The sequence below is a fragment of the Macrobrachium nipponense genome, chromosome 24 (genome assembly GCF_015104395.2).
Source record: "Macrobrachium nipponense isolate FS-2020 chromosome 24, ASM1510439v2, whole genome shotgun sequence".
NCBI lineage: Eukaryota > Metazoa > Arthropoda > Malacostraca > Decapoda > Palaemonidae > Macrobrachium > Macrobrachium nipponense.
The window spans coordinates 36,056,712-36,080,046 of record NC_061091.1 but is presented as its reverse complement, the minus strand read 5'-3'; the positions used below and the strand labels follow the sequence as shown (position 1 = coordinate 36,080,046).

The window sequence follows — 23,335 nt, the reverse complement described above, 5'->3', positions numbered from 1 at the left end:
ACTAGAATGTAATAGTTTTAGCTTACAATTGCATTTTTCGACCATTTTGGTCACATCAAAGTTGACCGAAGGTTGAAATTTTGGCACTTATCGTCATTTATAAGAAAATATTTCAAAACTGATAAAAGCTACAACCATGGGTTGTTTTTTTGTTGTATTCTACATGAAATTGCACACATTTTCATATATAAAACTTTATGTAACGGCTAATATAAAACGGTGCAAACATTACGACAATCGGGCAAAAAAATTTCTGATTTTTTGGAAGAGTTACCGCGCCGACGTAAGGAAAAAGTTTTTTTCATAAATTCACCATAAATCAAAATATTGTGCTAGAGACTTCCAATTGTTGTAAAATGAAGGTAAATGATTGAATATTACTAGAATATAAGAGTTTTAGCTTACAATGGCGTTTTTCGACCATTTCAGTAGAGTCAAAGTTGACCAAAGGTTGAAATTTTGGCACTTATCGTTATTTATATGAAAATATTTGAAAACTGATAAAAGCTACAACCATGGGTTGTCTTTTGTCGTATTCTACATGAAATTGCGCACAATTTCATGTATAAAACTCTTATGTAACGGCTAATATAAAATGGTGCAAAAATTGTGTCAAAGTGATGAAATAATTTCTGAGATGTGTCGCTGATGCTTTTTAGTGCGAGAAGAAAGAAATTCGCGCTTGCGTGCCTGGGTAACGATTGTAAACAAAACCACCTCTTGATCCATGAACTCCCAGCATCCCTCAAGGTGCGTGATTCAAAAGTTTTCGCCAAGTAGGCTTATAACTATTTTTCCGTGAATTTAAAAAAAAAACTTTTTTGCATAGTTTCATACGTCAATTCGGTCACCAGTAGACATTTTCATAGAACGTTTAATGGATAATAAAGTATCTGGAAGCCAGGGTAATTCTAATGAGGTAAGGCAACATCAACAATTACCTCAAAAGAGACCAGTGAGACATAATCCCTCCAACAGATCAACAAGACCATCTTCCCCAATGAAGAAGTTAGCTTATCAGCCCTTTCACAATAGACCCAACAAAAAGAAGAAAGGGGTATTAGGGGCGGGCAGGGGGAGAGGTTTGAGATGATAGGTAGGGCGCCTTTCACCACTCAGCCACACCAGTGGGGGGATGCCTGGCAAATCATTGGAGGGTGTGGCAGAAATTTGGAGCGGAGCAGTGGGTGGTGGATGTACTCAGAGTTGGATATCTGATTCCATTCGACGTTACCCTACTCCTGACAGAACTACCATTACCACACCTCTTACGCTCAGGAATCCAGAATTTTCTTATTCTGCAAGAGGAAGTGAATAAGATGATGGAGAAGGGAGTTGTAGAACAAGTATCACTTCTGTCCAGGGGGTTTTACAGCTGTATTTTCTTTGTCCCCAAAGCCAATGGAGATTGGAGGACAGTTATAGATCTGTCAACATTGAATCTGTTCATTAGGAAAACCAGATTCAAAATGTAGGCCCCAAAGACAGTTCTAGCAGCAGTCAGGGACAAAAATTGTGTCAAAGTGATGAAATAATTTCTGAGATGTGTCGCTGATGCTTTTTAGTGCGAGAAGAAAGAAATTCGCGCTTGCGTGCCTGGGTAACGATTGTAAACAAAACCACCTCTTGATCCATGAACTCCCAGCATCCCTCAAGGTGCGTGATTCAAAAGTTTTCGCCAAGTAGGCTTATAACTATTTTTCCGTGAATTTAAAAAAAAACTTTTTGCATAGTTTCATACGTCAATTCGGCACCCAGTAGACAATTTTCATAGACGTTTAATGGATAATAAAGTATCTGGAAGCCAGAGTAATTCTAATGAGGTAAGGCAACATCAACAATTACCTCAAAAGAGACCAGTGAGACATAATCCCTCCAACAGATCAACAAGACCATCTTCCCCAATGAAGAAGTTAGCTTATCAGCCCTTTCACAATAGACCCAACAAAGAAAGGGGTATTAGGGGCAGGGGGAGAGGTTTGAGATGATAGGATGGGCGCCTTTCACCACTCAGCCACACCAGTGGGGGGATGCCTGGCAAATCATTGGAGGGTGTGGCAGAAATTTGGAGCGGAGCAGTGGGTGGTGGATGTACTCAGAGTTGGATATCTGATTCCATTCGACGTTACCCTACTCCTGACAGAACTACCATTACCACACCTCTTACGCTCAGGAATCCAGAATTTTCTTATTCTGCAAGAGGAAGTGAATAAGATGATGGAGAAGGGAGTTGTAGAACAAGTATCACTTCTGTCCAGGGGGTTTTACAGCTGTATTTTCTTTGTCCCCAAAGCCAATGGAGATTGGAGGACAGTTATAGATCTGTCAACATTGAATCTGTTCATTAGGAAAACCAGATTCAAAATGTAGGCCCCAAAGACAGTTCTAGCAGCAGTCAGGGACAAGGATTTTATGCTGATAAGACTTGAAGGACGCATACTTTCAGATCCCAATCCATCAGTCTTCCAGGAAATTTCTCCGCTTCAGTCTTGCAAGGAAAGTTTTCCAATTCAAGAGTCCTGTGTTTTGGACTGACAACGTCTCCCCAAGTATTTACAAAGTTATTCACTCTCATGTCAACATGGGTGCATGCTCAGGGAATCAGGTTAATGAGCTACCTAGACAACTCGCTGGTGATAGCAAAAAATTACTTTGGGACAGGGATACCCTTCTACAGTTTTGTCACAGCCTAGGCATTGTGTTGAATCAGGAGAAGTCAAGTTTGGATCTCGGTCAGAGGCTGGTGTATCTGGGTATGATTATAGACACAGTAAAGGCCAAAGCATTCCCAGCAGCCAGAGAATAGAGAAATGCAAACAAGTAGTGGATGCTTTTCTGGGAAAACACAGCCACCAAAACAGTGGCAAGTAGTCCTGGAAATCCTAAGTTCCTTGGAGAAGCTGGTGCCACATGGGAGTCTGCACCTTCAGTCATTACAATGGAGGATGAAGTAGTTTTGGTCACCAACTGTAGATCACTCATGCGAGCACATTCCCTTGTTGACAGAGGTGAGGAAAAACCTACTGTGGTGGGTGCAGGACAACAATCTGACAGTGGGAGTTCCCCTTCAGCAACCCTCTCCGGATCTCCTGCTGTTCTCGGATGCTTTACTCAAAGGTTGGAATTGCAAGGACAGAGAACTCCATATGAATGTGCTAGAGTTATAAGCAGCCTTTTTGGCACTACAGGAATTCCAGGAGAGGGTGAAGGTGCAATCAGCTGTATTGATGTTGGACAACACCACAGTAGTAGCCTACCTAAACAAGCAAGGAGGCCTAGTATCTCGTCAATTACACCTGATGACAGTTCAACTTCATCAGGGCTGTAGAGAACTTAGTAGACATCAGGGCCAGATGTATTCCAGGGAAAAGAAGCGTAGTTGCTAACAAATTGAGCTCCAGGGACCAGATTCTAGCAACAGAGTGGTTCATCAGGAAGCAGTGGACAGAATGTTTATCTTTTGGGAAAGGCCAATCGTAGACCTATTCTTAACCAGGTACGACAAAAAGTTGGAGGTATATTGTTCAGTAGCCCCGGACTTAGAAGCAGTAGCAGAAGATGCACTACAACACCCATTGAACAATTAAGTTCACACACAACACGATAAAGTAACTTACAGTACAACGAAAGCGGAATCACTAACACGAATTTATGTTAACAAACGAAATATATGTGAATGAACGAATTCCAGTGTTTACGATACCGCTGCACCAAAAAATGGTCAAGGAACGCCTTTACATAGAAGCATGATGCTGACCAATAGGAGAGCAGGATCTTGCAGCGGTGACTAGCATCAGGAACCAATGGAAGAGTGGGAGGATGGTGGCGAGTCTACTCAGTTGGCGGAGCGAGTGTTTTAAAATTGTTCTCGGCGGTCCGGGCGAATCTCAGACTTTACCCTTTTGCAGCCTGAATTATTTTTGTATACAGAAGCAAAAAAATCTTCGTCTTTGCTTTTGTAACTTGGATTTTTCGTAAGTAGGGACTTTCGTATGTCGAGGTACCACTGTACTTTGTTCCTGCATATCTGTTACTTGTAAATTGTTGGATGGACTTCATCTGAAGCATACTTATAGAAATTACATTTGTATATCAAGTTTAGCGCCTGTATATTTACGAGGGGATAACATTACACTCCACTAGATTTAGTCATGTAGCTGCACTAAGTAGTAACGCTGGAGTTTAAAGCATTAAAAATGTTATGATTTATGAAAGAGGTCGTTGCTGGAATGCCAAAAACCTTAGTGAATTTTTGTTAGAGAAGAGTAGACGTTCACCTTACGTGAAACTAATGGTGATATATGATAATGTGATATATGATAATTAGGAATAAATACAATTTTTACAGAGATTGTTATCCTAATTTTAGTAATGTGTATTTTCCTTTGAAGCTTGTAATATCAATATTATTTCTTACAATAAAACATTATTTCAATGTTGCTTGTTTTTACAATGGATTTACTAGACAAAATTGATGAAAACAAATTGTCACCCTGATACCTCCAGCCAATCAAGTTATTTGTAACAAAACAAAAAAGCCCCAGATAAATGGTAAACACCCACTGCAGTATTACCATACTATTCTCGGTATGGCTTACCAGTAGCCATACGTTGTGTATCGAAATTCCTGGTGGGAACTGTACATGAAGGTGCTTTACCTTTTGGACTTAACAGATTAAATGGCATGTATTGGGACATACTAACATTTGAGCACCCCTTGCATTAGCAATCCTAGATGATCTTCCAAAACGCATCTTCTGACATTGGTTGTCTTTGACAATAGGAATATCAATAGATGTATATAACTCTACTTATCTCATGAAACGGCTTGAGTGAAGCTGTCTTACATTCAGCTGGGAAGGCATGTCACAGATTACAGTTTTATCAGTTGCTTTCAGCAAGGATGTTGTGTAGAATATAAATCTCCTTTTGACATGTAGTCCTGAGTTAAATTCTTGTGAGTGAATTTGACTCTTTTACCTTTTATGAGGTTTTTTAAGCAATGCACCTATATATCTATTATCGAAACATTTATCGTTGGCACTTCAATTTAGAAAATGAGTTTTAAACTATCACATTCATGTAGTTTACTCCCATACTTCAGGAAATGTCAAATTTTTCTTAGATATACCAAAGAAACTGTATTTGGCAGAATGCTCCTCACTCAAAAATGTCATATATCTCAAATTGTAATGTCTATATTAGTAAAATTTGAGAATTGTAGTAAAAAAATTAGTTCTTATATAGTATCTGGTAATTAATATCTCTCCCATTGTAATTTTTCCAGTGTTTAAACTTGATCAGAGTGAAAGGTTCTTTCATCAGCAAGTCATGAGAAATTTTATAACACTTGTTTATTTTCAGTTACAGTCCTATGGAGGTTAGTATATTAGTCATTTCTTCAGATGCTCATTGCTGCTTATTTTATGAGATCAGTAGTATGTGAAATGTTTGTGTATGCTTGTTTGATGTTGATTTTATCCTTATAGTATAATTTTATTTCAGGCAAACATTATTTGAGTTTGATTGCAAACAACCAACTGAGGATGACGATGTTTTTCATTTTGTTGGATATATCCCTGTTGAAGGACGTCTGTATGAACTTGATGGCCTGAAAGACGGTCCCATTGACTTGGGGCCTATTGCACCTGGAACTGATTGGTTATCAGTGGTCCAACCTGTCATCCAGAGACGAATCCAAAAGTAAGTTTTTCTACCCCAGCTTTAGTATATTTTGGAATATTTTCTTGAGATTGAGAAATTAAATGTGCATAACATTAAGAAATATTGAGAAATTAATGTGCAGTACATTAAGAAATATGGTATTAGTACAGGCAGTCCCTGGCTATTGGCGGAATCGGTTAATGGTGATCTGGTTTTATGGCACTTGTCTAGTGCCATAGAATCAGCGATTTATCTCACTATAATGTTCTAAGCTCCAGTTATCAGCGCCATAAGATGCCAATAATAGAGTTACGTATGGCACCATAAGATACGTAACAGAGGCGCCATCAACTGCTCATCAGAGCCATAAGTGCTATATATTGCCAATTTCACATAAGTGACTTACCAAACAATTACATTAGCTGTAAGCTTTCTTACCTGGCAGTCAAAAATTCAAATTTCTTGGCAGCGGCGGTGGCGCTGCCATCGTTCGTGTAGGTGATACAGGTCCCGCCCACTTTCGGGAAGTTCCTTCCTTGATAGTATCTGCCTCCTCCCAAGGAGTCTTCTCCGGCCTTGTAGACTTGCACAAAGTGCAACATTCTCAGCTGAGAAAGTGTTGTTCTCCTCACCCAAGTTGGATCACCTGGTGAAGAACTTGTACAAAGTGATCGAGGTCTTCAGTTTTCTGGATTGGACAATGGCACCGTTAACCAGAGAAATAGGTGATTGCCGGTCTCTGGATGAAGAATTTTCTGCAGACTGGCTCAGTGTTTTGCCCTTTGCAGACAGGGCAGTGAGAGACAGTTCAGGGGAATTGGCTGCTCTCTTTACTATGGGAGTACTCAAGAAGAGAGAACATTGGTGCTCCTTCACATCTCGAGGAGTAACCACGAACCAAAAATCGGCATTGTTGTTCTCCCCATTGAGTAAGTCTCGCCTGTTCCCGGAAAAAACCATTCAACAGGTACTGTCGGACCTCGAAAAAAAGTCTACTAATGACCTTCTTTCACAGTCAGCGAGAAGGCTTAAAGAACCTCCAGTGACGGGAGCTAAAGCTTCCCCTCTGCAAAAGCACCCCTTTCAAGGAGGCAAGTCGAGGTGGCAGCAGAGACCAAGGACTAACCTACGACCAACTTCAAAGTCTATCTAGACACTTCTCTTTAAAACAGCAGAGAAATGATCAAGAGGTTCCTCACACATCCGTTGGGGCGAGACTCCACTACTACTGGGAAGAATGAAGGAGTCTGAGAGGAGTGGAACAGTGGGTAGTGCAGGTGCTTCGAGAGGGATATGCGATCCCATTTATGCAAGATTCACCACTGTCCAATACACCTATCTGTTTGACAGCATACTCGACAGGGTCAACAAGACCTTTGGCTTTAACCAAAGAAGTAGAAGAACTCATCAGCAAAGAAGCCATAGAGGAGGTATCAGACAAGAACTCCCCAGGATTCTACAACAGGCTCATCATAGTCCCCAAGGCATCAGGGGGATGGAGACCCATGTTGTACGTAAGCGCTTTGAACCTCTTCATCTGGAAGACGAAATTCCGAATGGAAACCTGTTGATCGGTGATGTCGGCCCTCCGACCGGGCGACTGGATGGTGTCTCTCAACATGAAGGATGCATACTTCCATGTCCCCATCCATCAGAACTCCAGGAAGTTCCTGAGATTCGTCTTCAAGAAGAGAGTCTTCCAGTTCAGAGCCCTCTGCTTCGGACTGTCAACTGCCCCTCAAGTATTTACTCGGATTTTTGCTCTAGGAAAATGGCTGCATTTGATGGGTATCAATACAGCTTTTTACTTACATGACTGGCTCCTGAGAGCCAGATCCAGTCGTCAGTGTGTGAAAGACTTAGAGAAGACACTTTTGACGTAACAATTAGGTATTCTAATAAACATGGAGAAATCGCAGTTGCTTCCAACTCAGAGAATTCTCTATTTAGGGATGATACTGGACTCTCTAGCTTTTTGGGCTTTTCTCTCCCCGGAGATGATAGTCCTGCCTGTTGACAGTCCAACAATTTCTTGTTCGTCTGTCCTGCTCAGCCCTAGAATGAATGAGCCTCCTCGGGACCCTGGCTTCAATGGAGAGTTGTCAGGTTAGGATGCCTACACACGAGGTTGCTTTAGTTCTTCCTGAAAGCAAATTTGTCTCGGAAGATGCAACCGGACTCGCTAGTCTTCCTTTTGACAGAAGAAATAAAAGTGAATCTTCGTTGGTGGCAATCGAAGGGAAATATTACAAGAAGGACTTTCCTTAGTTGTGTCGAACCCTGACCTGCAGTTCTTCTCAGATGCCTCGGACAGCAGATGGGGAGCCCTTCTAGGAGACAGGAGAGTATCAAGTCTGTACACAGAACAAGAAAAGACCTTACACATCAGTGTGAAAGAATTAAAAGCCATCCTCTTAGGACTACAAGCGTTCGACCCGCTAGTCACTGGAAGGAAGATAGCATTATATACAGACATCACCACAGTGTTGTCATACGTACGGAAGCAGGTAGGGACCCACGCATTCTCTGTCAACAGAGTAGCCGAAGATATCCTCATCTGGGCAAACGAGAAGAGGATCACTTTTTCCAAGATTTGTCCAAGGAAAAATGAACGTTATTGCAGACGAAGTGAGTCATGCGAATCAAGTTTTACCGACAGAATGGACTCTGAATGAGAGTGTGTGTCAGGACCTCTGGAAGCTATGGGGAAGACCATCAATAGACCTGTTCACCACATCAAGAAACCATCGCCTCCCTATTTTCTGTTCTCCGATTCCAGAACCACTAGCGTGGAGAACAGATGCAATGCTGCTAGATTGGACAGGACAAGATGTTTACGCTTTTCCACTCTTCAAGATGATAAGAGAAGTATTAAACAAATTTAAATCACAGCAGAATGTGACAATGACCCTAGTAGCTCCATTCTGGCCCAGGAAAGAATGGTTCCCGGACCTTCTCAGTCTGCTAGTGGATTTTCCCAGACTACTTCCACAAAGTTCATCGGTTCTCAGACAACCCCATTTTGACCGATATCACCAAGGATTGTCCGCTCTGGCCCTGACAGAATTCAGACTGTTAGGAACCTCGTCAGAGCAAAAGGTTTTTCACGAAGAGGGTCAGAAGCTGTTGCTAGCTGCAGAAGAGGCTCTTCTGCTAAGCTCTACCAGTCCAAGCGAAGAGTCTTTAGTGGAAATTGCAGATTTTATGTTATTTCTGAGGGACTCCAAGAAGTTGGCCACTTTGACTATTAAAGGATATAGGGCCATGCTTGCATCAGTATTTAAGCTTAGAGGCCGTGACATCTCATCAAATCAGGACATCAGCAACCTGATCAGATCCTTTAGCTCCTCCAAAATATTCAAGCCCGAGTAAGTGGTATGGAATTTGGATGTATAGTTTTAAAATGGCTCTCCAGTCCCCAATGCGAACCATTGATTTGGCAACCATAAGAGATGTAACTAGGAAGGCACTAATCCTAGTTGCCATAGACACAGCCAGAAGGGTAAGCGAGTTGCACCGATGAGTAAGGAAGTAGGTTTAGCCCAAGGCAATGCAGTTTGTTCTTATGTAACAGAGTTCCTTGCTAAGAACAAGGATCCTTCGAATCCTTGGCCCTTTTCTTTCAGGATAAAAAACTTAACGGACTTAGTCAGGGCAGAAGACAAGGAACGTACGTTGCGTCCAGTCAGAGCCATCAGACTCTACCTGATTAGGACAAATTTTTATAGGAGAGTTGAACCGACTCTGGTGCTTGGTGAGAGACCCGTCTCGGCCTCTTTCAAAGAATGCAGTGTTGTTCTTCCTGAGGAGTTTGATTCGAGTAGCGCATGACCAAACTCAGCAACAAACTCTTTGTGTGCTGGAAGTGAAGACACATGAGATTCGGGCAGTAGCAACGTCTTTGGCTTCCAGACAAAATATGTCTCTATCCTCCATTATGCAAACAACATTCTGGAGGTTGAAATCTGTGTATGCATTGCACTATTTGAAGGAGGTAGAAAATACTATTGAAAACTTTTTTTAGATTGGGACCATTGTCAGTAGCAGGAATGATGTTGGGAGAGGAAGCATATGGGGACCGGGTTTTTTCCCTCTACTATCTCTTCACCTTGGATTTAAGGTTGAGTTTTTGGGAAGCCTGGGGGTTACATGTACCCTAAGTACCTACCAGTTTTTATGTATGGTTAAGGGTATAATACGGTTTTTAGTGTAGGTGATGATGATATATTGTTTTATCTGGTCTTCGCCCAGGGCAAGGGCAAAATTATTGATTTTTTGTCATTCATCAGTGTACTTCCATGATTGCAAAATCCCACCATTAGTAGGGACGACCCTGGCCATTACTGCCACGTCTTCTACATGTGATGAGAGCGCCGACCAAAGGCAGTGTCTTAACTGTCTGTAGCTGCTCTCTCACAAGGTAAAGGTACTGCAAACATTATATATACTGTGAGCACATGATTATTGTTTTTGTTCATAAAGGTGTCCATATACCCACCTTCCGGTTAATGTGGATTCAGCTAATGTAATTGTTTGGTAAGTCACTTATGTGAAAATGATGTTTTTATTATAAAATAAAGTTTCACATACTTACCAACCAAACAATTACATTATCAGAGCCCTCCCTCCTCCCCACAGATGGACGGTGCGGTTCAATGAATTGACAATAGTAGTTAGCTCAGCAGTACCGGGTATTCCTGAAAGTGGGCGGGACCTGTATCACCTACATGAACGATGGCAGCGCCTCCGCCTGGAAATTTGAATTTTTGACTGCCAGGTACCAAAGCTTACAGCTAATGTAATTGTTTGGTAAGTATATGTGAAACCTTATTTTATTATAAAAATATCATGTTTGAGTTCATGGCGGTTTTCGCTTATCAGCATCCCACCGAGAACTGAACCCCCACCGATAACTGGGAACTGCCTGTACATACTTTGATTTAGAAAATCAATGTAGCCAGAGAAACCTGCCCTTTCTCGCTAAAATTTGAAATTAAACACACTGTGAAACTTGTAAACCAATGCCAAGTGGACACTTAGTGAAACTCGTTACTTGATGCCAAGTGTGTGTGCATGCATGCAAAACGAACATTCTAATGCGGATTTGTCATTTTTTAGACATTACAAGCTCATGGGAACAGTTAATTCATCATTATGTGTCTGTATTAAGAAAATACCCTAATGATGTAGGTAAACATGAAAATAAGTGTATGTTTGATAAGCCTGGCACATTGAAATAGATAAATTGCCAAAAGGATAGTATACTGTCTGTATACCAATATGTATGATGACCATTTTTTTGTACTTTGAGAGCAAGCTTGCATTTTCCTCCTAGATATGGAAGCAGTTGACACAACTACATTTTCTGTACATGAAGTTCTCATATTTTCTTTTGTTGTGGCAGCAGTGCTATACAAATGCTGGAAAGTGATGTCCCTCACATCATGTGGGGATGAAGTAGGAACCTGACAATATTTTTTTTTTACATTAGGTTGTTCTTTCATCAGGGCAGACAGTTCATGAGTTTCCTCACTCACTTTTGTTGTCTCCCTTAGTCAGTCCGTTTCCTTCTGTTTACATTCATTTTTTACTAATCTCCAATATTTTATTTCTCTAAACTAAATTAGTGAGGTTTCCTCTTTCTGGAGTGCAGCTTTCATTATGTTTTGGTCATTTGACTTCATAAACATTTTGCCTAGTAACTTCAAGCTTTGTCTGGCAATATTCCAGTATCACGTCTCCGTGCTTATTTCACTCCCATAAGCTGTATTTATCAATAATATCCTTTAAACGACCTTGTCCGTTCCTGTGTGGCAGTTTTGGTCTTTATATTAGTATTCCATCTAACTACATCACATCTATCACTACAAGTAGAAGCCTTTCGGAAAAGTGTAGTTTCACTTATATAACTTACCCGGTGGTTACATATAGCTGTCGTCTCCTGACGTCATGGCAGAAATTGAAATTCGCAGTAGCGCCAATGGTTTGACAGGTGATCCCTCTACTCCCGCCCTCTACTGGGTACCAGGAACCATTCCAGCTATAAGGCAGAAGTTTCCTGCCGTCGGAACCGATAACACGGTTCCTCTGCTGGTTGGAATTTGGATTTGATCATCTTGGTTTTCTCCTTTTGGTGATGTGCCTTGAGTTTTCTGATCTTTTTGCTAAGCGCTAGAGTTATTTTGGTTTTGAGATTGTTGTCCTTTTTAGGAATTAATTTTTTTTTTCATGATGTCTGACACCGGCTCTATTCAGTTTAGGGTGTGTAGTAGTGGGTGTAAGACTAGACTTCTTAAAGCTTCACTTGATCCTCATTCTACTTGTGTTAGCTGTAGGGGACGTGAATGTTCTTTTGAGAATATGTGTGAAGAATGTAAGTCTCTAACATCTCAGGAGTGGAGGGCACTGGAAAAGTATATGAGAAAGTTAGAGAAGGATAGAATCGGAAAGGCTTCACAGAGATCTTCTTCTAAGTCAGTGAGTAGCTAGGATATTCCTCGGAATTCTGTTAATCCTGATCCTATTAACCCCGTAGTTGTTTCTCCTTCCCTTGACTCTGTATCTCCCGATCCCGTGTCAGTATTACGAGCCGATATGGACTCGAAATTTGTCTCTTTCCTCACCACTATGCAGAAAATGGGTGAGACATTGCAAGAAGTGGTACTGAAGTGTGATAAGTTACTTAGTGCAAGTGTAGTGGAGGAGGTGGCTGTTCGGCCCGTTCGTTCTCCTAGGTCTAGGCCCCTGTCAAAACTCCCCAGATCCTGGGAGGAGGCATGCCAAAAACCGAAGGGAGGCGAGCGGGATCTGCTCCCGAGCAGTCGTTCCCTCAAGCAATCCTGTAGCCGTATCCCAGGATGCTGTCACTCACCATTGGAAAGGTGTTGCGAGGAAGTGTTTTTCGTCAAGCGACTCAAGCTCAGAGTCTCCTCTCATAGAGGTTGGCGTCATAAGACTTCTAGACCGCTGAAAAGGTCTCGCGATGTTTCGCCAGCTGCGGTTCCCAAGTAGGTGGCGGCTGCCGAACCTTCCTGTAGTTTTTGGGAGGAGCCTGAAGCTTTTCCTCCGGCTGTTTCAGTTTATTGCCCTTCTCTCATAGAAGTGGAGAAGCCGAACTCTCACACGCCTTCGGAGCCTTCCCCAGAGCCTCCTCAAGCAATAACTCTTGCGGCTCCAGACGTGTTTGTGGCTCATCCTTCTTCTCCTCCCGCGCCTTCTACGTCGGTGGATCCTCAGCCTTCGGTGTTTGACCAAATGAATGCCAAGTTAGGCAGTATTTTGGAGCTTTTTGGTAAGTCTCTTTCTTCCCCGAATGCGCTCCCGACCGCCTTGCATCTTCCGCAGACTACTGTGCAGTCCTCTTCACAGGCTCCTCTTCAGGCTCACTCTCCCCATGTGACTCCTCTTCAGACGCCGCTTCAGGCGCCAGGTCAGACTCCTTTTCTGACTCCGTCTCTGGCGCCACGTCAGGCTCTCGCTCAAGCGCCAGCTCAACCGCTCGGATTTGCCTCAGTACAGGCGTAGACGTCTTCTCCTGCTCTCTCGCACCCGCCTCGGGTGCATTATGGCGTGACTTCACCGAACAGGATTCCTCTTCAGATGAAATGTTTCCAGTTTCTTCAAAGGAAGCTTCGGATGTGGAAGAAGAAGAAGTACTACTTACAGAAAAAGACAAGCATTTGTCGGGGTATAAGCTACTTTTATGATTCTTCGTCGACAACTTTGGAGATTCTTTTGCGCCTTCCGTCCCAGTTTCTCCTAGTTCGCAGTGGAAAAAGGACAGTTAGCCTGACTCCTCGTCCTCATTCACGCATCTCGTCCTCTCGATTTCGGCTAAGAAGGCTATCAAGAAAGTGAACGCTTGGCTTTTGGAGAAGAGGGAACAGGGGAAAAATGTTTTCTGCCTTCCCCCTTTGAGACTTTCGTCAAGGAGCCGTGTCTGGTATGACACCGGAGAAGTTTTTTTCCCTGGGTGTGACTGCCTCCGCTCGGGGAGACTTTTCTAGTCACGTGGATTCTTCTCGTAGATCAGCCCTTAATACTGCTAAGATTTTCTTTTCGGCAAGTGAGCTGGATCATCTTTGCAAGAGTGTTTTCCGTGTGTTTGAAGTTGTTAGCTTCCTGGATTGGGCCATTGCTTCTCTGGCCAGGGAAGTAAAGTCATTTGGGCTTTTGGAGGAGGAGTTGAAGGATTTTGCCTCTGTACTGGATTGTATCGATAAAGGCATCTGTGATGGAGCTTCGGAGCTCGCTGCCATTTTCGCCTCTGGAGTGTTGAAGAAGAGACAGATTTGGTGCTCCTTCTTGTCGAAAGGGGTCTCATCGAACCAGAAGTCCGCCTTGCTCTTCTCTCCTTTGGACAAGAAGCACCTTTTTCCGCAAGAGATTGTGAGCGAGATCGCTCAATCTTTAACACAGAAAGCGACTCAGGATCTTTTATCACAGTCAGTGAAGAAGCCCAGGAAGATAGTTCCGGTTCTTTCTGCTTCTCGGAGTGCTCCCTCCACGGAAGCCCCTAAACCATTTCGAGGTAGGGCTCCCGTTCGATCTTTCTCTAGGTTTCGTGGGAGAGGTAGAGCCTCGTCTAAAACCATTCCCTCTTCCATCAAGAAGTAGGCTCGTAGTCCTCCACACAGCAGTAGGAGCCAGATTACACCTTTTCTGGCAGACCTGGTTTCATCCCGGAGCGGATCCTTGGACGGTCCAGGTTCTGAAGGAAGGATACACCATTCCGTTCAGCAAGCACCCCCCTCTCACAGAATCTCCTGTGGATTTATCAGCTTACTCGGAGAATTCCGAAAAATTTACCGCCCTCCATCAAGAAGTTCTCCACCTTACTGGCAAAGATGCCATAGAGTTAGTGACACTCCTCAGGAACCAGGATTTTACAATCGCCTTTTCCTGGTAAAGAAGTCCACGGGGGTTGAGACCGTGATGGACGTGAGTGCCCTGAACGTCTTTGTCCTGAAGACAAAGTTTTCTATGGAAACGACCCAGTTGGTATTAGCAGCTCTTCATCCAGGAGACTGGATGGTTTCCATAGACCTTCAGGACGCCTACTTTCATATTCCGATTCATTCGGAATCGAGAAGATTCCTGAGATTCGTGTTCCAGTGTTGGTATTTATCAGTTCAGGGCCCTCTGTTTCAGCCTGTCGACAGCTCCGTCAAGTGTTTTTCACGCCAGAGTTTCTGTCGTCAGTATCAAAGTGGCTTCCATCTGGATGGGATAACGAATGCTCCATGTAGCTGGACGATTGGCTTCTCAGGGCAAGTTCCAGACAAAAGTGTGTGGAGGACTTACAAAAGACTTTAAGGCTGACGGACAGACTAGGATTGTTAGTCAACAGGGACAAGTCGTGTTTCACTCCCTCTCAGGAGATAGTTTATTTAGGAGTGAGACTGAATTCAGTTCTTTTTCAGGCTTTTCGGTCTCGTCGGAGGATCAACTCTTGCCTGAACAAGATAGACGAATTCTCGTCAGACAAACTTGCTCGGCGAATCAGTGGATGAGCCTGTTAGGAACCTTGGCCTCGATAGAACAATTTGTAAGTCTGGGCAGACTCAACATGAGACCACTTCAATTTTACTTGAAACAGAAGTGGCAAAGGAAGAGGTTCCCAGACTCCTTCGTGTTCCCTATCTCGGAAGGGATCAAGCAGGACCTCCTTTGGTGGAAGTCAGAAGGAAGGCTAGAGGAAGGCTTTTCTCTAAGCCAGTTGAGCCCCAACCTTACGCTCTTGTCAGACGCATCGGACAAAGGGTGGGGAGCCATTCTGGGGAAAAAGGAAGTGTCGGGACTTTGGCAGATTCATCAGAGAAGCTGGCACATAATCTGAAAGAGTTGAAGGCGGTTCATTTTGCTCTAATGCACTTCCAGTCAGCTTACATCAAAAAACAGGGGGGGACACACTCGTTCTCTCATTTGGGCAAAAGAGAACAAGGTTGTCTTGAACACAAGATTTATTCAAGGCTCGAAGAATGTAAAGGCGGACATTCTCAGCAGGAGAGGACAAGTCCTCTCCACAGAGTGGACTCTACATCCTCAAGTATGCAAAAAGCTTTGGGGGATTTGGGGATGTCCTCTTTTGGATCTCTTCGCCACGAACAAGACGGCTCATCTACCACTGTATTGCTCCCCAGTTTCAGATGAGGAGGCGTTTACAGTGGATGCCATGCTTCTGGATTGGTCAAATCTGGATCTTTACGCCTTTCCGCCTTTCAAAATACTAAGACTAGTTCTGACAAAGTTCAGAGGTCATCAGAGCGTCAGGATGACTCTGATAGCCCCCTTTTGGCCGGCTAGGGAATGGTTTCCGGACCTATTACAGCTGTTGACGGACTTTCCGAGAGAGTTACCGTTTAGGAAGGATCTACTCAGACAGCCCCATTTTCTGAGGTTCCATCACAACTTGTCCGCTCTTCGACTAGTTGCCTTCAGACTGTCGAGCATCTCCTCAGAAAGAGAGGATTTTCAAAGAGCTTCAAGGGCTATTGCTAGACCCAGGAGAGAATCCTCTGATCCTTAGGTGTATCCAAGCTAAGTGGGTCCAATTCAGAGCTTTGGTGCAAAGAAGAAGGAATTTTGTCTTCTAAGACCTCTATAGCTCAGTTAGCCAACTTCCTTCTTTTTCTTCGTGAGAATAAGAAGCTTTCTACCCAGATGATTAGGGGTTATAGAGCTATGTTGTCTTCTGTGTTCAGACATCGAGGATTAGACATTTCTAATATCAAGACCTCTCAGACCTGATTCGTTCCTTTGATACAACCAAGACAAAGGAGTCAAGAACAGTAGCTTGGAACCTGGATGTAGTTCTCAAATGGCTGACGTCCGACAGATTCGAACCGATCTCCTCTAGTTCTTTTAGAGATCTGACTAGAAAGACACTTTTTCTTTGTGCTTTAGCATCGGCTAGAAGAATCAGTGAGCTCCATGCTATTGATAAGAGAGTTGGATTTGCTAAGGGCAATGCCATTTGCTCATCAATGCTGGGTTTTTTGGCTAAGAATGAAAATCCCTCCCATCCTTGGCCTCGTTCTTTCTCTATAAGAACATTTCGGAGTTAGTGGGGCCTAATGAGCTGAATGTCTTCTCTGCCCAGTGAGAGCACTTAGACATGTGCAAAGGACCAAGGTATAAGAGGTAAGAGTGATAACCTGTGGTGTTCAGTGAAAGATCCTTCTTGTCCTCTTTCTAAAAATGCGCTCTCCTTCTTTTTAAGGAATTTGATTACTGAGGCACACGGACAATGTCAGGACTCGGATATCAAAGTATTTAGAGTCAAAGCTCATGAAATTAGAGCAGTGGCTACTTCTATGGCGTTTAGACGTAATCTGTCTTTGAAAGACATTATTAAATCTACATATTGGAGAAGCAATTCTGTCTTCGCATCTCATTATTTGACAGATTTGCAAACCGCATATGAAAATTGCAGTACATTGGGGCCATTCATTGTGACTGACACGGTATTGGGTGAGGGAGAGAAGGATGTCTCCCATCCTCACTAACTTTTCTCCTTGATTATGGTTTTTTTATTTTTAAGGTTGTCTGAAGATACAGTGAGTTTTTTGAGTATCTTTCAGTCTTTTAATGTCTTGGTGTATTTTTTAATCGGGTGTGGTGATCCCTCGTTTTTCATTGTGTTTTTTGTGCTTTGTACTGCGCCTTGAGCAGGGGCATTATAGTCTTGTCCGTTACGGTCACGTCCTCAACGGCAAGTACTTATTATTGTGTCCGGCACACGGATCCATATATCCTGTCAATACAATAAAGGCCAGCAGACTACAGAGGCAGTAACCACTGAGTCAGCGGTCTTTAAAGGTAAGGAACCTATATCTTCGGATAATTCCAACAGTTGCTATTTTAGCTGCCACTGTCCCACCACCTAAATGTGTCAATCAGCTATATGTAACCACCGGGTAAGTTATATAAGTGAAAATGACATTTTTATAATAATATAAAGTTTCACTTATACTTACCCGGTGGTTACATAATGAAGCCCGCCCGCCTCCCCTCCCCTCATATGGACAGGTAGGCATGAAACTTCTGACTTAATTGCTGGAATGGTTCCTGGTACCCGGTAGAGGGCGGGAGTAGAGGGATCACCTGTCAAACCATTAGCGCTACCGCGAATTTCAAATTCTGCCGTGACGTCGGGAGACGACAGCTATATGTAACCACCGGGTAAGTATAAGTGAAACTTTATATTATAAAAATGTCATTTTTCTGGTCTTCATGAATGGTGTGAGTAAACTAAAATCACATGCATTGCTTTCCTAAAATCATTGATATCCTTATTTTTCTTTCAGATTTTCATCCCACTTTTGTCATGTTTTCAGCATTTCATCTCTTGACTGGTCAATATGCCTATTCCATTGTTTTGTTTCACCACTTAGTCGCTGCTGGTGGTTTTTGTTCCAGTTCCCATATACGTACCCCTTTATTTTGTTTTGTTTCATCAATGAGTGACTCCTAGTGGATTTTGTACCAGTTCCTTAATACCTCCTTCATAAACAAAAAATTGTGAAGTGGTGGAAACCTGACAAAAAGAAAGTTAGGCATTAGTTAAGGGTTATATTATAAATTTAAAGGTACTACTGTACTGGAACATTGGATGCTTTTTTTTTTTACTGTATAAAATTTTATCTGTGTTCCAGGTATAGTGAGGGAGAAATTCATTTCAACTTGATGGCTATAGTTAGTGATCGCAAAATGGTTATTGAACGCAACATTGCCAGAATACAGAAGGAAATAGAGGTGAGTTATTGTTGGGAAGTTTAAAAAGAACAAAATTTATGAAGACAGGTGACACTTTTGTAGCAACAAAATCTGTGTAGAGTGAACACTTCATTAAAATTGCGAGGTTGACATGATGAAAATATGGAGTAAGATAGTACTGACGTTAAAAGTATTAATCTGTTAATTGTATTAGCACAGTATTTGTAGTGTATTTCAAATTAGGATAGGCTTTAACATTTTCAAGTGATGATATCCCTAAATTGGAGGTAGTGAGTAAAAACTCAACGTTAACACATCAAGTTAAGCAAGTTTAATTCTAAATCTATGATTAACAAGATGCCTTTGGATTATTTTTGGTTTGGCTACTTGGTCATGTATATTTCTTTGATGAACAACATAGAAAATTTAGATCTTTGATAACTAATTGATTATTGCTATTAGAAAATTTCCAATGTACATATTTGCCTCGTTGAATATAACAAAACAATAACACACCAAAAACAGAATGAAAGCCTTTTTTTTTTATTTTTTTTTATTTTTACTGTTGACACTACTGATAACTAATCCAATACCCAGTTGCGAAAAACCCTTTACTTGTAAATAGGTTTCATTATAGATTAGGCCCTATATGACAATTTTCTAATCATTTCACTTTTTTTTTTACTACACATGGTGCCTATTTTTGTATCATATTTTTAGTTTTTTTTATGGTACTGTACTCAGTGTGCCAAAATAATGCACCACTATTTTGTTTCCTGCCTGAATATACTGCCACTGTTTTTATAGCTTGTTTTAGGTATGAGTACTGACAAAACCCGAGAGTGGTAGTTGGTAAACTCCATTCAAAGGCTTTATCATAACACGAAGCCCCACCTTCATCCAGCAGACTTTTTCTTAGGCTGGGGCTTTGTTGGGCTACTCTTCAGCCAGCTGTCCTCCCAAAGCATTCAAACTAGAATAAGGAAGGATCTAGAAGATTCCTTGCAGTACCTATCTTTTCTAGATGACAATTAAAATGAAGTCTAGGCCTGTTACAGTTTGAGTCCATGGTAGATCTAATCCTGAGATTTTTATTAGGATTTGAACAGAGTCTGTCTCTCACATGTTGGGAAAAGGCTTTGTGATCTCCTTCATCAGAGATTAGGAAGATACTCTGTCTGTAGACTGGAAGGGATCTCTGGCAAACATAACGACCTGACTCCACTGTTCATAGAAGTGGTAATACATGTGGTTGTGGAAGGCCATAGTGAGGATTGTCAGTTAGGTGGAAGATGGTCACCCATTCTGAGGGAGTGTCATACCAGCATCCTTGGGCTGTTGGCTGTCTTTCAGTCTCAGAAAATTGAAACCTGCAAAAGGGACCCACATTTTGTTGATTCTGGAGGGTGGAATCGAGACTGCAATGTCATACATCAGAGTTTAGGCTGATGCTGAGCTTCTCTCAAGTCCGTAATTACCAACATTCTTCCACGATCTGGAAGTGAACCTGTTTGCCACATGCGAGAGCCATGAACTTCAGTGTATGTCTCTCTGAACCTGGACATTCAGGTAGTAGCAAGAAATGTATTCCTACAATTTTTGAAGAAATGGAGGACGATCATTTTTCCTGCATTATCCAAGATTTTAAAAGTTTTTAACAATCTACTAGCTTTCAGTGGAACCGCTTGCTTAGTATCCCTGAATTAAACAGTCGTTGGTTACTTATTTCTTCAACAAGCGAGAGATTAGATTCCATTGCCGACCACTGTTCAGTCCAGGACAGAAAGAGGTGAAGCCATCTACACAACCTCCTCTCTGAGCCATGACCTTCACATGGAATTTTTAATCTAGTCTACCATGATTGCCTAACAGTGTTCCCTCCGTATTCGCGGGGGATGTGTACGAGGTACCCCTGCAAATAGTGAGAACTCCCTTCTAAAAATGCCTATATCTGCCTATCTTGAAGTTCAAACCGCAAATAGTGAGAACTCCCTTCTAAAAATGCCTATATCTGCCTATCTTGAAGTTCAAATACCAAATGTATACTTAAAATATTACCATTACATCAATATACCATTGAATTGGTATATTGATATCATTTCAAAGTCATCTTAAACATTTTACATTAGAAATATACAAACAGCCAATAACAGAGAGAGAGAGAGAGAGAGAGAGAGAGAGAGAGAGAGAGAGAGAGAGAGAGAGAGCGAGCTTACATCTTGTTCGGGTTGCCCCAGGTCCCTCAATGTGAGGCACCTCTGTCTACCAGAGAGTTGCTAGTGCATCTTCCAATCTTGGATGGTCTGGGATGCAGCTTAGATATTTGTCGAGCTTATTCTTAAACACATCTACGCTCACTCCTGATATATTCCTCAGATGAGCTGGCAACGCATTGAATAGATGCTGCATTGTCGATGCTGGTGCGTAGTGGATTAATGTCCTGTGTGGCTTTCCTTATTTTTTCCTGTATAGTTTTGGGCACTATTAATCTACCTCTGCTTGCTCTTTCTGATATTTTTGTCTCCATGATGTTTTCAGCAATTCCTTCTATCTGTTTCCATGCCTGAATTATCATGTAGCGTTCTCTTCTCCTTTCTAGACTATATAATTTTAAGGATTGTAGTCTTTCCCAGTTGTCAAGATCCTTAACTACTTCTATTCTAGCTGTAAAGGACCTTTGTACTCTCTATTTGTGCAATATCCTTTTGATAGTGTGGGTACCATATCATATTACAATATTCAAGTGGACTACGAATATACGTTTTATAAAGCATAATCATGTGTTCAGCTTTTCTTGTTTTGAAGTGCCATAACAACATTCCCATTTTTGCTTTAAATTTTGTCAATAGAATTGCTATTTGATCATTGCATAACATGTTCCTATTCAACATCACACCAAGGTCTTTAACTGCCTCCTTATTTGTGATTGTCTCATTATTAGGTCCCCTATATACATATAGCTTTCCTTCTCTGTCTCCATACTTTATTGATTCAAATTTATCAGAGTTAAATACCATCCTATTTACCTCTGCCCAATCATGTACACTTTGTTAAGGTCTCTTTGTAGCACATTACTATCTTCATCACAAGTAATTTCTCTACTTATTCTTGTGTCATCGGCGAAACTACTTGCTACCGAGTCCTTAACATTGCTGTCTATGTCTGCAATCATGATAACAAACAGTAATGCAGCTAACACCGTACCTTGTGGCACACCGGATATTACCTTAGCTTCATCTGATTTCTCATCGTTTGCAATAACTGTTTTCTGTTGTGTAAAAATTCTTTTAACCATCTTCCTACTTTATCCACTATATTATGTTTTCTAATTTTCTTCGCTAATATAATATGATCTATCTTGTCATCTTCGCTAATATATTATGATCTACCTTGTCAAAAGCTTTTGCAAAGTCTAGATAAACCGCATGTGTTTAATTTCCATTTTTCATATTTTTTTATATGTTCTCACGGTGGACTAACAGTTGGGTTTGTGTACTTTTTCCGGGTACAAAACCATGTTGTCCTATATTAAACAAATATTTTTATTAAATGTTTCATAATATTTTTTTCTTCATTACCCAGACTCACAGGCCCTATAATTACTTGCCTCTAGTCTTGATCCACTTTTGAAAGTAGGGGATATATGCTAATTGTGCTCATCATAAATCTTGCCTGTATCTAAACTTTGTCTTGATAACATTGCAAGTGGCTTTGCGATAAGATGAACTACTTTCTTTACAAAATAGCAGGGATGCCATCAGGCCCAGCTGCAGCTCCATTTTTAATTTCATTAATAGCCTGCACAATATCAGCTTCATTAATATCTATGTCTGATAAATATTCACTATTTTCATCCCTTATTTCTGTATCATTATCTTCATTATCAATTCTAGGGGTGAATTCTCTCTTATATCTTTCTGCCAGTATGTTGCTTATTTCCTTTTTTTCATTCGTTAATCTCCCTTCAATTCTTTTTTGCATACAAGTACATCACTTTCCATGTATTTTTTCTTTTGCAAGACCTTTTTTCCCACTTTCTGATTTTCTGGAACAAGATCCTTCTGTCTCTTGGTATGCATGACCGATGTTTTACTTTCTTCTTTGTATATATTTATCCACTATTTTCTCTATTTTATGTAATATCTCCATATTTACCATTTATATCATCACTTACAAAAATGTTATCCCAATCTTTGTTTAATTCTTTATTTATTTCTGACCATTTTATATTTTTACTGTAGAAGTTGTATTTTCCATATCCTTCCCACTTTTTTGTTTCTTGCTTACCCCAGTTTCACTTGCTTTGGAATGGACTGTTAATTCTATGATATTATGGTTTGAAATACTCGCATTATAAACTATTATTTCTTTAACAAAATTCACCTCGTTCACAAATACTAGGTCTAAAGTATTTTCCTTTCTTGTTGGCAGGTGATTTATTTGTTGAATGTTGCATTCTAGTAGCATATCTAATAGCTTTTCGAATTGCCTCTTATCTTCTGCACTACTATTACTTTCTTTTTTATATGTATACAGTGGGGCCTCGTTTATCCACGGGGGATAGGGCCCAGAACCCCCCCGTGATAAGTAAATCCCGTGTTATCCTGATACCCCCCTCAAAAATTGCTTAAAACTGCCTACTTTAATAGTTAACCCACCAAGACCACTATTTCCAATGTTTATAAACTGCCTACTTTAGTTCAAACACCAAATATGTTTTCAACTATCACTAAAACTAAATTCAAGACAGTTTTAAAGTTATTGTACAAATTAGCCTTAAAATAAATGTAGTATACCTATGTACTACTGTACATATGTAGCCTACTAGCCTAGGGATTACAGCTAGAAGCCTACATACGCATGGTGGGCCTCTTTTTTTTTACAAGGAAAGAGAGGAGGATGAGTGGTAACGATGTAACTATCATATGTAAATCATATGGTACTCACCAACAAT

The 23,335-nt window shown here is 41.3% G+C and overlaps 1 protein-coding gene across 1 annotated transcript in view; it reads left to right on the top strand.

Moving 5' to 3' along the window:
* Positions 1-23,335, top strand: part of LOC135205580 (ubiquitin carboxyl-terminal hydrolase isozyme L5-like) — a 178,468-nt gene that overhangs the window by 77,480 nt on the left and 77,653 nt on the right. Inside the window, exons 6-7 of the mRNA XM_064236347.1 lie at positions 5,506-5,703; positions 18,321-18,420. Coding sequence (XP_064092417.1) covers positions 5,506-5,703; positions 18,321-18,420 — 298 coding nt within the window. The remainder of the gene's footprint in view (positions 1-5,505; positions 5,704-18,320; positions 18,421-23,335) is intronic.